Raw genomic sequence first — 16871 nt, 5'->3', positions numbered from 1 at the left:
TGGCACTGTGGCTCAAGTGGTAGAGCACTAGTCTTGAGCTGTAAGAGCTGAGGGACAGTACTAGGCCCAGAGTTCAGGCCCCATGACTGACCAAAAAAAAAAAAAAGTAGAAGAAAACAGGCCAGTTAGTTTTTCAATAATAAGTAATCATTTGATTCATTAAAAAAAAAATGGAGCTAGATGCTAGTGGCTCATACCTGTATAATCCTAGCTGAGATCTGAGAATTGTGGCTTGGAGCCAGCCAGGACAGACAACAAATCTGCAAATCTCTTATCTCCAATTAATTAGAATTTAAAGAAAAAGTAATAGAGGTGTGGCTCCAGAAAGAAAAAAGCTAGGAGCAATGGCACATGCATGTGATCCTATGTAGAAGGCAGAGGTAACAAGAATACAGTCTAAGGCTGGCCCTGGGCAAAAATGTGAGACCCTAAAACTAAAGTAAAGAGTTAGGGGCTGGGAAGGTGGCTCAGCCGTAGAGTGCTTGCCTTGCATGCATGAGGTCCTGGGTTCAATTCCTCAGCACCACATAAGCAGAAAAAAACGGAAGTGGTGCCATGGCTTAAGTGGCAGAGGGCTAGCCTTGAACTGAAGAGCTGAAGAGCTGAGGGAGAGCGCCCAGGGCCAGAGTTCAGGCCCCACGACTGCCAAAAAAAAAAAAGAGTTGGAAGTGAGACTCAAGTGGTAGAGCACATGTTTAGGATGCATGAGGCCCTGAGTTCAATACATCACACACACATACACTCACACAAGAATGCCTAACTGGGGGCTGGGAAGGTGGCTCAGTGGTGGAGTGCTTGCCTAGCATGCATGAAGCCCTGGGTTCCATTTGTTAGTACTACATACACAGAAAAAGCCAGAAGTGGTGCTGTGGCACAAGTGGTAGAGTGCTAACATTGAGCAAAATAAATTCAGAGACATTGCCCAGGCCCTGAATTCAAGCCCCAGGACTTGGGGGGGGGGGGGCGGGGAGAGGAAAAAAAAAAGAAAGAATATCACGGGTTTTTCTGCCCATGCTAACTTTGAAAGGCCATCCTCAGATCTTAGCCTCTTGAGTAGTTAGGATTATAGGCATGAGCCACTAGTGCCAGCTTAAGAGAACATTTCTTGTTCTCTCCCAGTTTTTCCCTCCCATTCCCATGCTTAAGTAGTATAGTTCGTTTTCAATATAGTATCTAGTAAGTGCCATTGCTGCATTTATTCACTCTTTTGAGCATACTTCTTTTTCTGGGCCTTGAACTCAGGGCTTGGGCTCTGTCCTTGAGCCTCTGTGCTCAAGGCTAGTGCTCTACCACTTGAGCCACAGCCCCACTTCTGGCTTTTTCTGCTTATGTGATACTCAGGAATCAAACCCAGTACTTCATGAATGCTAGGCAAGCACTCTACCACTAAGCCACATTCCCAGCCTTGAGCATACTTCTTAAACAATATTCCCACAATGATTTATTTCTTCTCCCTCTCTCAAAGTAGAACAAGTGTATAGAAGACAGAAAACTTCAGTTCATCCTAAGGATCATGTGTCATGCATTTACTACGTGCAAGGGTGCAGAAAAATAGAACATTGGGCTGGAAGGTAGCTCAGTGGTAGAGTGCTTGCCTCGCATGCATGAGGCCTTGGGTTCAATTCCTCAGTACCACATACACAAAAAACACCAGAAGTGGCACTGTGGCTCAAGTGGTAGAGCGCTTGCCTTGAGCTGAAGAGCTGAGGGACAGCACGCAGGCCCAGAGCTCAAGCCCCATGACCAAGAAAAAAAAGAAAAGAAAAGAAAAAGAAAGAAAGAACATTCAGGAGGCTGTTTTTTTTTGTGTTTTTTTTTTTATGATGCTAGGGATCAAACCCAGGACCTCATACATCATGGGAAAGTGCTCTACCACTTAGCCTTTTTTTTTTTTATTGCCTGTCACATATATATTACGCTCAGTATCAGGCAAATGGGATGGGTGAGGCATCAGAAATAAACATGATGATCCCTTCCTAATGGAATTCACACACAAGAATGATGGTAATGTAGGTATTTATTGAGTACTAAAGATGTGTCAGACACAAAACTCAAAGATTACTTCATTTAAATCTTTTTTTTTTTTTTTTTTGTCATGGGGCTTAAACTCTGGGCCTGAGTACTGTCCTGAGCTCAAGGCTAGCACTCTACCACTTGAGCCACAGCCACTTTCAGTTTTCTGGTGGTTAATTAGAGATAAGAGTCTCACAGACATTCCTGCCTGGGCTGGCTTTGAACTGGGATCCTCAGATCTCAGCCTCCTGAGTAGCTAGGAATACAGGCGTGAGCCATCAGCACCCAGCTTTTCATTTAAATATTATAAAAGCATTTGTTTTTGGTACTAGTATTACCTTCACTTTACAGAAAAGGAAACTAAAGACAGAAAAAGTGGCTTGCTCAATGGTACAGAACTCATAAACGGTGAAGTTAAGATTAGATCTTTAATCTGAGGTACACTATGCTTTTTTTTTTTTTTTTTTTTGGTCAGTGGGGCCTGTACCCTGGGCACTGTCCCTTAGCTCTTCAGTCCAAGATTAGCACTCTACCACTTGAGCCACAGCGCCACTTCTGGCTTTTTTTCTGTTTATGTGGTGCTGAGGAATTGAATCCAGGGCCTCATGCATGCAAGGCAAGCACTCTATGGCTGAGCCACCTTCCCAGACCCAGGTACACTCTTCTTATATAGTCTAGATTGGCCTCCAACTCACAATCTTTCTGCCTCAGCCTCCTTAGTGCTGGTTTTTTGTTTGTTTTGTTTTTGTTTTTATTTTGGTCATGGGGGCTGAACTCTGGGCCTGGGCGCTGTCCCTGAGCTCTTCAGCTCAAGGTTAGTGCTCTACTGCTTGAGCCATAGTGTCACTTCCGACTTTTTTCTGTTTATGTGGTGCTAAGGAATCAAACCCAGAGCCTCATACATGGGAGGCAAGCACTCTACCACTGAGCCACCTTCCCAGCCCCTTAGTGCTGTTTTATAGGCCAGTGCTACCAAACCTTTCTAGATCTTTATCCTTGACCTTTAAGCTAACTGTATAACCTCAATATATGATGTATCAGATTATAATAATATTTTAGATTTAGTGTCTTTACCTTGTGATAAATTATTTATGCACATTATTCATTTAATTCCCCAACAGTATAATATAGCAGTACTATTACTACTCCCTAGTTCAAAGATAAGACAATAGAGATAATTGAGTTTATATAATTTGTTTCAAGTTCCTGAACCTTTCCTCCTCTGAATTCTAGACTTGTTTGTCCAACTGCCAACTTTCATCTCATCTTTTAGTACAAAAACCTGTTCCCCATAGTTTTTCACAGGGCTGTTACTGATAATCCAATTCTTCAAGTTAAAAACCTAAGAAAGCTATCTTTTTTTTCTTTTTTTCCTTCTTTTTAAATTTTTTTTTTTTTTTTTTTTTTTGGTGCTGGTATTGGGAATTGAACTCAGCACCTAGATGTTGTCCCTTAGATTTTTTTGCTTAAGGCCACAGCTCTGGCTTTTTGGTAGCTAACTGAGGAAGAGTTTTATGGACATTTCTAGGGGCTGGTCTTAAACTGTGATCCTCAGATCTCAGCCTCCTGAGTAGCTAGAATTACAGGTGTAAGCCACTGGCACTGGGCCAAAGAAAGCCATGCTAATATTCCACTCCATATCTACTAGAAAATCCCATTGCCTCTTAATGCAACGACTCCTCTCCACCTCCCCAGCTACCATATGGTTCTAGCCATTGAATGCTCTATTTGGCTTATTGTATTAGCCTTAATTTTCATCAGTTATAGGTTTTTACAGAGCTTCAACCAGGCACAAGATGAAAAATAAGAAACCTCAGCTTGCCTAAACCATACTGAATCCTATGGAATGAACCATGTACTTTTTTTTCTTTTTTTGCTGAACTTGGGATTAAACTCAGGGCCTCAATCTTGTTAGAGGAAGTGCTCTACTATCGAGCCATGCTTTCAATCTTTTTTTTCTTTTTAGTATGTTTTCAGATAGGATGTTAAAGCACAATCTTTCTGTCTCTACTTCCTAAGTACCTGGGATTGCCAGCATAGGCCCAGCCCTGTCTCTTAACATGTAGAAGGTGTTACTTAAGGAGCTTGGAAACAACAGGCCTCTAGTCTCTTGTATTCAGCAAAGGTATTATCTACAACAGGGCTGGACTGGGTAGTTCCAACTAAATATTTGGTGAGTTTGATTCCTTTACACCACATAAGCAGAAAAAGCCGGAAGTGATGCTGTGGCTCAGGTGGTAGAGCACTAGCCTTGAGCAGAAGAGCTAAGGGTCAGGGCCCAGGCCCAGAGTGCAGGCCCCACAACCAACCAAAAAAAAAAAAAAAGCTGAAACTAGAAGTATGGCTCAAGTGGTATAGCAGAAGCCATAAGCAAGAAGACCGAGTGAGAGCAAAAGGCCTTGACTTTAAGTCTCAGTACTGGCACCAAAGGGGGGGAGAGGGGGAGAGAACTAAGAGGCCAGAAGGTAGCCTAAAAAATGTATGCAGTAAAAAAATAAAAATGTATGCAGTAGCAAGATATTGTTGTGCATGCCAATAATCCCACCTACTCAGGAGGCAGAAGCAGGAAGATCATAGTCCAAGGCCAAGCCCAAGCAAAAGTAAGACCATATCTGGAAAAAAAAAAATTAAAGCAAATAATACTAGAGGCATGGTAGAGCACTTGCTAAGCAAGTGCAAGGCTCCAACTTTAAATCTCCAGTACCACCCCACCCCACCCCAAAAAGGAGAATATGAATGGGGAGTCTAGGTAAGATTTCATCATGTCACATCATGGCCAGGGCCAAAAGGTGCAGAAGGTGATGGTGCAACCCATCAACCTCATCTTCAGATATTTACAAAATAGATCTCAAGTTCAGGCGTGGCTCTATGAGCAAGTAAGTATGTAGCTAAAGGGCTATATCATTGGTTTTGATGAATACATGAACCTTGTATTAAATGATGCAGAAGAAATTCATTCTAAAACAGATTCAAGAAAACGGGGTAGGATCATGCTAAAAGGAGGTATTATTCTACTTCAAAGTGTCTCCAACTAGAAATGATCAGTGAAGTAAAAAGTTACTAGGAATCCTATACGTGTGTGTGTGTGTGTGTGTGTGTGTGTGTGTGTGTGTGTGTGTGTGTGTGTGTGTGTGTGTGTGTGTTGCTGGAAATCTAAGGAAAGATCTGTTTGTGTTGTTTGATGAGCCTTGTTGAGAAGTCCTGTGCACAGTTCTGATGACCCTTGTATTATCAGGTAATAATAAATTCCATGAGATTTTTTTTCCGATCCTAGGGCTTGAACTCATGCCTGGGCACTGTCCCTGAGCCTCTTTGTGCTCAAGGCTAGTGATCTACCACTTGAGCCACAGTGCCACTTCTGGCTTTTCCTGAGTAGTTTACTGGAGATAAGAATCTTATGAGAAGGTGGCTCCCGGGCTGGGAAGGTGGCTCAGTGGTAGAGTGCTTGCTTCACATGCATGAAGCCCTGGGTTCGATTCCTCAGTACCATATAAACAGAATAGGCCGGAAGTGGTGCTGTGGCTCAAGTGGTAGAGTGCTGGTCTTGAGCTGAAGAGATGAAGGACAGTGCCCAGGCCCAGAGTTCAAGCCCCACGACTGACCAAAAAAAAAAAAAAAGAATCTCATGAACTTTTCTGCCTGGGCAGGCTTCGAACTGTGATCCTCAGATCTCAGCCTCCTGAGTAGCTAGGATTACAACCATAATCTACTGGCAACTAGAGAGATTATTTTGTTTTGTTTTCTTAAAAAGGTGTCTAAAAATATTAAATTTCTCACAGCATTAAGAAAAACAACAACAACAAAAAAATTAAGCTGAGCTCTGGTGGCTCACACTTGTAATCCTAGCTACTCAAAAGACTAAGATATAAGGATCCCAGTTTGAAGAAAGTTCAGGCAGAAAATAAAGTATGTAAGATTCTTATTTTCAATTAACCAACAAAAAAAAGTCAGAGGTGGAACTGTGACTGAAGTGGCAGAATAACAGTCTTGAGCAAAAGAGCTAAGAATAGCACTCAAGTCTTGAGTTCAAGCCCCACTTGGGGCACACATGGATGTGTGTGTCTATGCACCTGTGCACACAGCTGCACTTATGCACACGCGCACACACGCACACACACACAATACAACCCTAACAAAAAGGCATGAGAGGCCAGGCACAGGCCTGTAGCTCAGGCCTGTAACCCTAGCTACTCAGTAGGCTGAGATCTGAGGATCACAATTTGAAGCCAGCCCAAGTAAGAAGTCTCCATGAAACTCTTCTCCAAATTACCCACTAGAAAACCAGAAGTAGTGCTGTAGCTCAAAGTGGTAGAATGCTATCTTGAGCAAAAAAGCTCAGAGACAGTGCCCAGGCCTTAGTTCAAGCCCCACAACTGATTTAAAAAAAATAGTATGAGAGCAAATTCTGGTACAGATCCTCAAAAAGACCACTGGGGCAAATGGAAATGATCAGGGCATGGAACTGGGTTACAGATCTTGAGCACAAGACTTCCTGGCATAATCAAACTTATTCAAAAGAGGCCCAAAAAAATCAGTCCCTGCATTCAACAAAGTACTTTATTGTTTTTCTTAACTGATGATTTAGACCAAGTAATAAAACAACCAATCTTTATTGTATTCATGTATAAAAAATTATACATGCATGAATAAAATGTATACACCTCCTGACTCAATAACTCACCAGGCTCCCTTGTTTCTTTCCAAATAGAAATCTTAGGAGGAAGAGAGATTAAAAAAAAAAAAAAAAGGAAAATAAGAAGGCCAGGGTTTAAGAAAAGAGAAAAAAACTGCAAAAGTTCGTTTCACTGGTTTGCTGGACACACAATATCTCTGGCAGCATAAGACATGTCCAGAAGATTAGATGCTTACTCTCTTGGCAGGTCACACCAAGACACTTCTTATTCAAGGAGACTTTCCAAATCACTAACGCAGTAATTTTCTGTTTTGTTTTGGGATCCATCTGTCTGTCTATTTAAGCAAGGAGTCTTTTCTTCCAAACTCATGATGGCACCACAGCCCTCAAAAGCTGCAGCAAGATGAGAGTTTGAGCCCAGCCTAGGCTACACAGTAAGACCACCAGGGGTGGTGATATACCATTGTAATCTCAGCTACTCAGGAGATGGAGGCACGAGGATCAGGGTGCAAAAACAGCCCAAGTAAAAGTCTGAGAACCTGTCTGAAAAATAAATGAAAACCAAAAGGGCTAGGACATGGCTCAAGTGGTAGAGTTCCTACCCAGCAAGTACGAGATTCTCAGTTCAAACCCATTAATGTTAAAACAAACAACAAAAAACTCATACAGAAAGTCAATATAAAACAGATTTAAAAGTGAAGATACTCTGGCTAGATGAAACTAAGAGGGAAACAGAAGTTTCAACTGCTCAGCAACATCCCTTCAGGGCCAGCTGCCAAGAGGCACATCTGTGAAAATGACATGGTTCCAAGTGACAGATTCGTTCTAATATAAATCTAATAAACACAACTTGGGGGGAGATTCTGGTTCAAACTTCTGCCTCAGTTTTTATACTTATAAAAGAGAATTTAGAGTCTGTATAGCCTGAAAATAGACTACTAGATATAGTGGAGCAAATTAAATGATTACTAACTGTTAACAGTAAATTGTTAAGATAACTAGAAAGCATTTAGAAGACATAAGTTGTAAGGACTTTGAAATTGGATCATAGTCATGCTCAGTTTGCTACTTAGGAGCCCTACAGTAATACAATAAATGTTTCTGCTGCTTCTATATTCTACTGGGTAACAAGACTTTTGTTTGTTTCAGGCCACTAGTTAGGATAATTTCTTTTTGCTGTATTCAGAGTACACAAGGGAAGTAATGACATATACACATACACACAAAATAACAATATAAAAGCAACTGGAAGAACCTTATAAAAAGTAATCCCTTTTTGCTTTTGGACTGATGTATATTTGAGACAGAAGGCTTATACAGAACAACAAGTCCACATCAGGATGCAAAGGATACCATGGATAACATTGTAATTTTCTCTGTGTGTGTGTGTGTGTGTGTGATATTGTAATTGTGTGTGTGTGTGTGTGTGTGTGTGTGTGTGTGTGTCTAACCCTAATCAAAAAGTAAAAGCCAGGGCTGGGAAGGTGGCTCAGTGGTAGAGTGCTTGACTTGCATGCATTGAGGCCCTGGGTTTGATTCTTCAGCACCACATAAGCAGAAAAAGCTGGAAGTGTGGGTGGTGGCTCAAGTGGTAGAGCACTAGCCTCGAGCTGAAGAGCTGAGGGACAGTGCCCAGGCCCAGAGTTCAGGCCCCAGGACCAAAAAAAACAAAAAAAGTAAAAGGCACAAAAAAAATAAAATAAAAATGAGACAAGCGCCTGTGGTTCACACATGTAATCCTAGCTATTCAGGAGACTGAGGTCTGAGGATCATGGTTCAAAGCCAGCCCAGGCAGGAAAGTCTGTGAGACTCATCTCTAATTAACCACCAGAAAAACGGAAATGGCCCTGTGGCTCAGGTGGTCTAGTCTTTTTTTTTTTTTTGCCAGTTGTGGAGCCTGAACTCTAGGCCTGGGTGTTATCCCTCAGCTCTTCAGCTCAAGGCTAGCACCCTACCACTAGAGCTACAGCACCACTTCTGCTTTTTCTGCTTTATGTGGTGCTAAGGAATCGAACCCAGAGCCTCCTACATGCAAGGCAAGCTCTACCACTGAGCTACCTTCCTAGCCCGAGCACTAGTCTTAAGCTAAAGAGCTGAGGGATAGCACTCAGGCCCAGAACTCAAGCCCCATGACCAACAAAAATAAAAATAAAAAAAGTAAAAGCCAAACTGGTTAAAGGTGTAGCTTAAGTAGTAGAGCACCTACTTAGCAGGCATAGGCCCAGAGTTTAAAACTATAGTATCATTTAAAAGGAAGAAAGAAGAAAAAAAGAAAGAAGGAAAGAAAGAAAAAGAGACAGGAAGGAAGGAAGGAAGGGAGGGAAGAAGGGAGGAAGGGAGGGAGGACGGGAGGGAGGAAGGAAGGAACGAAGGAAGGAAGAAACAAGAAACATTTGGTGCATGAATAAAGGAATAAAAGAAAGCCTATAATAGGCCACTGAAAGATATGGCCAAAGGAAAATAAGCAAATAATAATAGCCAATATTAGCTGAGAATTTACCACAAGTCAGATACTATTCATTGTACTAAATTTAACCTTAAATAACAATTCTATTACTATTTACTCTCTTTTCTTTTCCTTTTTATTGTTTTTGCTAGTCCTGGGGCTTGAACTCAGGGCCTGGACACTGTCCCTGAGCTTCTTTTGCTCAAGACTAGCACTCTACCACTTGAGCCACAGCACCACTCCCAGCCTTTTTTTTCTTTTTCTGTTTAGGTGGTATTGAGGAATCAAACCTAGGGCTTCATACATGCTAGACAAGCACTCTACCACTAAGACACATTATCAGTCCCATTTTCTGTCATTTTTATTTACTTGTATCTTGCTAGGCTAGTATTCTAACATTTAAGCCATGTCTCCATCACACTTTTTTGCTGTTTATTTTTGAGATGGAGTCTATTGAACTTTTCTCCTTGGGCTCTGGGTTTCAGCCTTCTGAAAAGCTAGAATTACAGTCATAAGCCATGGGCACCAGTTTATCACTCTTATTTTATAGATGGAAAAACCAAGGCTTAGAGAGGTTAAGTAACCTTCTCAACATTTGAATCCAAACAATTTGATCTGGCATCTTTTTTGTGTGTGTGTGTGCCAATCCTGGGGCTTGAACTCAAGGCCTGGGCACTATACCTGAGCTTTTGTGCTCAAAGCTAGTACTCTAACACATAGGCCTACTTCCAGCTTTTTGGTGATTAATTGGAAATAAAAGTCTTAAGGGATTTGCTGCTCAGGTTGGCTTTGAATCACAAACTGCAATCAGCCTCCTGAGTAGCTAGGATTATAGGTGTAAGCTTGGCCTACATCCTTCATTTTTAGTCATAGAATACTACTACTCCTGTAATTCTAGCTACTCAGAGGCTGAGACCTGAGGATTGCAGTTCAAAGCCAGCCCAGGCAGGAAAAGCTGTGAAACTATCTCCAATAAACCACTAGAAAACCAGAAGTGGCACTGTGGCTCAAGCAGTAGAGCACTCGCCTTGAGCTGAAGAGCGCAGGGACAGTGCCCAAGCCCAGAGTTCAAGCCCCACAACCGACACCCCCCCCAAAAAAAAGAATACTACTACTTTTCAAATAAACCAATACTAACTGTATTTATTTATAGAATACAATGTGAGATATCATTTTTGTAAGAAGGCATGTTAAATTTCCTATATTTTACACAATATTTAAACTATATTACTTTAAATTATAAGCATTATTATAATTTAATATTTAATCAGAGATAAGAGTCTCACGGACTTTCCTGCCATGGCTAGCTTCTATGAGTCTCAGATCTTAGTCTCCTGAATAACTAGGATTACAGGCTTGAGCCACTGGCACCCAGCTAAGACTACATGTTCTTTAACCATTTATCCATAAGTTACCACCTTGGTAGCAAATGAACATAGGGGCGTGGATGTATACACACCTGGATGATGGTAACTCTATTCTCAGTTTTTTGAGCAGCCACCACACTGGTTTCCATAATGGCTATACTAATTTACATTCCCACAGTGTACAAGTGTTCCCTTGCCAGTACTTATCTTTCATCTTTGTAGTAAATGTCCTAAAAGTTAAGAAGCAGTATCTCATTATGCCTTTAAATTCAAAATCTCTAATGACTGGTGATGTTCAGTAATTTCTCATGAATGTATGGACCATTCTATGTCTTCTTTTTTATTTTTCTTTTGTTGGTTGTGGGGCTTCAACTCTGGGCCTAGGTGCTGTGCTCTTCAGCTCTTCAGCTCAAGCCTAGTGCTCTACCACTTAAGCCACAGTGCCACTTCCGGCTTTTTCTGTTTACGTGGTGCTGAGGAATCGAACCCAGGGCCTCATGCATGCAAAGCAAGCACTCTACCACTGAGCCACCTTCCCATTCCTCTTCCTTTTTATTGCTAGTCCTGGGCTTGAATTCAGGACCTGGTCACTGTCTCTGAGCTTATTCAGCTCGAAACCAGTGCTCTACCACTTGAGCCCCAGCTCTGCTTCTGGCTTTTTGGGTGTTATTAATTGGCAATAAGTCTTTCTTATGAACTTCGCTGCTTTGAACCGCAATCCTCAGATCTCAGCATGGTTAGGATTACAAATGTGTGAGCCACCAACCAGTGTCTAATTTGTATGTCTTCTTTTGAGATATGTATATTTGTTGCCCCTCTTTCTCCCTTTTTTTTCTGTGTGTGAGTCAAGCCCAGCATATTTCTTTTTTCTTTCTTTCTTTCTTTCTTTCTTTCTTTCTTTCTTTGTTTTTTGAGATAGGTATTGCTATATAGACTTGCATCTTCAGCTTTCTGAGTGATGAGATCACAGTGTGGACTCCCATGCTTGGGTTTTCCTTGTTTTTTGTTGGTTGTGGGGCTTGAACTCTAGGCCTGGGTGTTGTACCTGAGCTCTTCAGCTCAAGGCAAGCACTCTACCACTTGAGCCACAGCTCCACTTCCAGTTTTCTGGTGTTTTTTTGGAGATAAGAGTCTCACAGACTTCTCTGCCCAGGCTTGCTTTGAACCTTGATCCTCAGATCTCAGCCTCCGGAGTAGCGAGGATTACAGGCATGAGCCACCAGTGCCTGGCTATTTTTTTTTTTTTAAAAACATTCTGTTCACTCCTGAGCCTTTATTTACTTACTTATTTTTTGTTTTTTGTTTTGTTTTTTTGGGTCCAGTCATGGGGCCTGAACTCTGGGTCTGGGCGCTGTCCCTCAGCTCTTCAGCTCAAGGCTAGCACTCTACCACTTGAGTCACAGTGCCACTTCCGGCTTTTTTTTCTTTTTGCTTATGTGGTGCTAAGGAATCGAACCCAGGGCCTCATGCATGCAAGGCAAGCGCTCTACCACTGAGCCACCTTCCCAGCCCTGGCTATTTTTTTTTTTAATTGAGATAAATAACACTACTGAGTTGAGTTCCTTATATATAATCCTTTATTAAACATATGGCTTATTTTTTCTATTACTATTTGGCTTTTCTCTTTGCTCATTTTGTTGTGCAGTAATTTTTGTGTATGTGTGTCAGTTGTGGGGCTTGAACTATGGGCCTGGGCGCTGTCCCTCAGCTCTTCAGCTCAAGGCAAGCACTCTACCACTTGAGCTACAGCACCACTTCCGGTTTTCTGGTGATTTATTGCAGTAAGAATCTCACGGACTTTCCTGCCCAGGCTGGCTTTGAACCTTGATCCTCAGATCTCAGCCTCCTGAGTAGCTCAGATTACAAGCAGAGCCACCAGCGCCCAGCTTGTGTAGTGACATTTTGTTTGAGACAACCTTACTTGTCTATTTTTGTTTTTGTTGTATATGACTAATTTTGTCCATACCAATGTGAAACTGTTTCCATTTTCTTGTAGGAGTTTTTATAGTTGTAGGGCAATTGTTTTTCTTTTTTTTTTGGCGGGGGGGGTCTGGTCATGGGGCCTGAATTCTGGGCCTGGGCGCTGTCCCTCAGCTCTTCAGCTCAAGGCTAGTGCTCTACCACTTGAGCCATAGCACCACTTCCAGCTTTTTTTTTCTGCTTATGTGGTGCTGAGGAATTGAACCCAGGGTCTCATGCATGTAAGGCAAGTGCTCTACCACTGAGCCACCTTCTCAGCCCCAGGGCAATTGTTTTTCTTGTTTCATTTTTTTTCTTTGTTTTTTTTTCTCGTTTCATTTTGTTGTTTTTTTTTTATTTTGGTTTTTTTTTTTTTTTTTTGGGTCCAGTCGTGGGGCCTGAACTCAGGGCCTGGGCACTGTCCCTCAGCTCTTCAGCTCCAGGCTAGCACTCTACCACTTGAGCCACAGCGCCACTTCTGGCTTTTTTTTTTTCTTTTTGCTTATGTGGTGCTGAGGAATTGAACCCAGGGCCTCATGCATGCAAGGCAAGCGCTCTACCACTGAGCCACCTTCCCAGCCCCTTGTTGTTTTTTTTTAAAGTAGTATTAAAATTTCAACTCAAAGCCTAGCAAGTCTAACAGGCACTTTTACCACTGGTCATGCTTCCAGATCTTTTTCTCTAATTTTTCAGTTTATTTTCAGGTCTCACTTTGCCCAGAACTGACTTAAGACTATGATCTATTTATCTTTGCCTCCTGCATAGCTGGGATTGCAGGCATGCAACACCCTACATGGTGGTGGTAGTTGTTATTTTTGATAGGGTCCCAAATTACTAACTTTGTAGCACCATGCTTAGTCCCCAACTTTAGGCTTCTGTGTCATTTGTCAGTCCAGTTTATAATAAATGGATTTTAAAAAAGGATCATAGGGGAGGGAAAAAAAGTTAAATTAAAAGATTGATAGAAGGATGTGGTGCTGCGGCTCAAGTGGTAGAGTACTAGCCTTGAGGACAAAGAGGCTCAGGGACAGCGCCAGGCCCTGAGTTCAAGCCCTATAACCGATCAAAAAAAAAAAGTCTCACAAATTTGGGGCTGGGAAGGTGGCTCAGTGGTAGAGTGCTTACCTTGCAAGTATGAGGCCCTTTGATTCCTTAGCACCACATTAACAGAAAAAGCTAGAAATGGACACTGTGGCTCAAGTGGTAGAGCGCTCGCTAGGCTGAAAAGCTGAGGGACAGCACCCAGGCCCAGAGTTCAAGCCCCACGACCAAAAAAACAGGGGCTGGGAATGTGGCTTATTGGTAGAGTGCTTGCCTAGCATTCATGAAGCCTGGGTTTTATTCCTCAGTACCACATAAAGAGAAAAAGCTAGAAGTGGTGCTATAGCTCAGGTGATAAGAGTGCTAGCCTTGAGCAAAAGAAGCCCAGGGACAGTGTCCAGGCACTGATTGGCAAAAGAAGAAGAAAAGGAAGAGGAGGAGGAAGAGGAGGGGGAGGAAGAATTATTCTAAGAACCATGCATGGTGGTATATGTCTGAAATCCCAGCTACTGGGAGGCATAGATAGAAGGATTTCAGTCAAAGGCTGGTCCTAGGCAAAAACCCAAATACTATCTGAAAAATAACTAAAACAAGAAAGGAAGCATGCTCAAGTGGTAGAGTGCTATCTTAGCAAACATGAGGCAAGAGTTCAACCTCAGTACGGTAAATAATAGCAATAATTATAATAGCAATAATTTTCACAGGCAAACTCTGCCTCCAGTGAGTACTAAAAACCCTGACTAGCTGAATAGCATAAGGGCATAATTTTGCTTTTAGCTTTAATTCACTAATTTAATTATAATTCCTCATAAAACAATTTTTAAAGATCAAATAACCACATAAGGACCAATCTTTTCTCTTTCATAAAGTACTAATCAGAAACAGCAAACAACTATTCTAATGAGTTGCTACTAATGCTCTGAATGAGAAGAAAGAAACTTAGAAAGGAAAGTGTCTTGAATGCAGCTTATTACCAGGAAATTAAGTCTCAATGGGAAGAAAAAGGCCTACAGCACAGCTAAACCACCATAAGAAGCAAACTAAATCCTGAACCTCCCATTTTAGTTGTCAATGATATTCTAGCAAGCCTTCCATATATTTCAACTTTCTCAATGGCTCCTGGAAGAAGAAAAAGGTAACTGAATTACCTAAGAATGTTGGGATGGGAGAGTCTATTCATGAGCTGCACTTCCTTCAGCATATTTGCCCGGTTACTGCTCAAAGTATTCATCTTAAGAGCCATCACCTGACCAGAAGCCCGATGTCGCACCTAGAAAATGAATTAGAACAAGAGTGTCAAGGGCAACAACTAAATATAAGGTCTAAGTCTCCATTGTAAAACATGCCTCGACGTTTTATATAAAATAAATATCTAGCTACATTACAGTTTCATTTCCACTAAGGAAGATGAATTTTTTTCTATCATGATCAAAACTTCCACACTGAAAAGGCCAAAAAACATTATTAATACCTCACGAAATTATGTCGGTTTTTTTTGTTTGTTTGTTTCTTTTTTTGGGTCCAGTCGTGGGGCCTGAACTCTGGGCCTGGACGCTGTCCCTCAGCTCTTCAGCTCAAGGCTAGTGCTCTACCACTTGAGCCACAGCGCCACTTCTGGCTTTTTTCTTTTTGCTTATGTGGTGCTGAGGAATTGAACCCAGGGCCTCATGCATGCAAGGCAAGCGCTCTACCACTGAGCCACCTTCCCAGCCCCAATTATGTCATTTTTAAGCCTAAATAATAATAATAATAATAATAAGCTGGGCGCTGGTGGCTCACGCCTGTAATCCTAGCTACTCAGGCTGAGATCTGAGGATTGAGGTTCAAAGCCAACCCAAGCAGGAAAGTCCGGGAGACTCATCTCCAATTTATCACCAGAAAACTGGAAGTGGCATTGTGGCTCAAGTACTAGCCTTGAGCTGAAGAACTCAGGGTCAGCACCCAGGCCCAGATTTCAAACCCCATGACCAAAAAAAAAAAAAAAATAGAGGCAGTATTTTTAGACTAGTTCCTTATGGTCAATACTGATGAGTCAGGATACAGTAAATAGTCACTTCCATAGAATTTTAAGTGTGTACAAAAAAGAATTATGCATAAGTCTTATATAACACTTACTGAACCATAAAAATATCTTTATAAAGCCAGGCACTGATGGCTCATGCCTATACTATTAGAACCTCCTGAGATCCTCAGCTCTCAGGAGGCTGAGATCCAAGAATTGCAGTTAGAAGACAGCCCTGGCAGAAAAGTCCATGCGACTCTTTTTTATGTTTGTTTTGTTGTCTTTTTTGGTCAGTTGTGGGGCTAGAACTCTAGACCTGGGAGCTGTCCCTCAGGCTCTTCAGTTCAAGCCACAGTGCGACTTACCCACTTTTTCTTTCTTTCTGTCAGTCATGGCGCCTGAACTCTGGGCCTGAGCGCTGTCACTCTACCACTTGAGCCACAGTGCCACTTCTAGCCTTTTCTGTTTATGTGATGCTGAGGAATCAAACCCAGGGCTTCATGCATGGGAAGCAAGCACTCTACCATTGAGCCACCTTCTCAGCCTCTCTATCTCCAATATACTCTTATCTCCAATATACTACTCAGAAAAAGTGGGAAGTTGGGCTCCGAAGAGGCTCAGTGGTAGAGCGCTTGCCTTGCATGCATGAGGCCCTGGGTTCGATTCCTCAGTACCACATAAGCAAAAAAGAAAAAAGCCGGAAGTGGCGCTGTGGCTCAAATGGTAGAGCATTAGCCTTGAGCTGAAGAGCTGAGGGACAGCATGCAGGCCCAGAGTTCAGACCCCACCACCGGACCCAAAAAAAGAAAAAAGAAAGAAAGAAAGAAAGGAAAGAAGGAAGGAAGGAAGGAAGGAAGGAAGGAAGGAAGGGAGAGACAAAGTGGGTACGTCGCACTGTGGCTCAAGTGGTAAAGCACTAGCCTTGAGCACGAAGAGGCTCAGGGAAGTGCCCAAGCCCTGAGTTCAAGCTATCAAAAAAAAAAAAAAAAAAGGACTTGCTATGCAAAAATATCATCACTCTATAGATTTTATGAATATTATTTCAACATGTTATTCTTTCCTTCCTTCCTTCCTTCCTTCCTTCCTTCCTTCCTTTCTCTTTCTTTTCTTTCTTTCTTTCATCAGTCATGGGGCTTGAATTCAGGGCCTGCTCACTGTTGCTGAACTTCTTTGTGGGCAAGACTAGCACTCTACAACTTTGAGGCACAGTACTACTTCCAGTTTTGAGTGGTTAATTGGAGATAAGAGTCTCACGGGAACTTTTCTGCCAGGGCTGGCTTCGAACCATGAACCTCAGATCTCAGCCTCCTAAGTAGCTAGGATTAAAAACATGAGTCATCAGCACCCAATTCTACCATCTTATTTGTTTGTTTGTTTGTTTATTTTTGTCAGTCCTGGGACTTGAACTCT

The 16871-nt window shown here is 42.0% G+C and overlaps 1 protein-coding gene and 1 pseudogene across 4 annotated transcripts in view; one reads left to right on the top strand and one right to left on the bottom strand.

Annotated features, from left to right (window-relative positions):
* LOC138823620 (dual specificity testis-specific protein kinase 2) overlaps positions 1–16871 on the bottom strand; it is a 117517-nt gene that overhangs the window by 52425 nt on the left and 48221 nt on the right. For all 4 annotated transcript variants that reach the window (XM_070017027.1, XM_070017029.1, XM_070017030.1 and 1 more), the window contains exon 3: positions 14608–14729. In XM_070017027.1, coding sequence (XP_069873128.1) covers positions 14608–14729 — 122 coding nt within the window. The remainder of the gene's footprint in view (positions 1–14607; positions 14730–16871) is intronic.
* LOC138823586 (small nuclear ribonucleoprotein E-like) lies at positions 4776–5048 on the top strand (annotated as a pseudogene).

This window comes from Dipodomys merriami, unplaced genomic scaffold, assembly GCF_024711535.1.
Source record: "Dipodomys merriami isolate MVZ:Mamm:240054 unplaced genomic scaffold, mDipMer1.0.p SCAF_121, whole genome shotgun sequence".
In the NCBI taxonomy this organism is placed as follows: Eukaryota; Metazoa; Chordata; class Mammalia; order Rodentia; family Heteromyidae; genus Dipodomys; species Dipodomys merriami.
The sequence above is the reverse complement of the archived record's forward strand: the minus strand, read 5'-3'. Positions and strand labels throughout refer to the sequence as shown.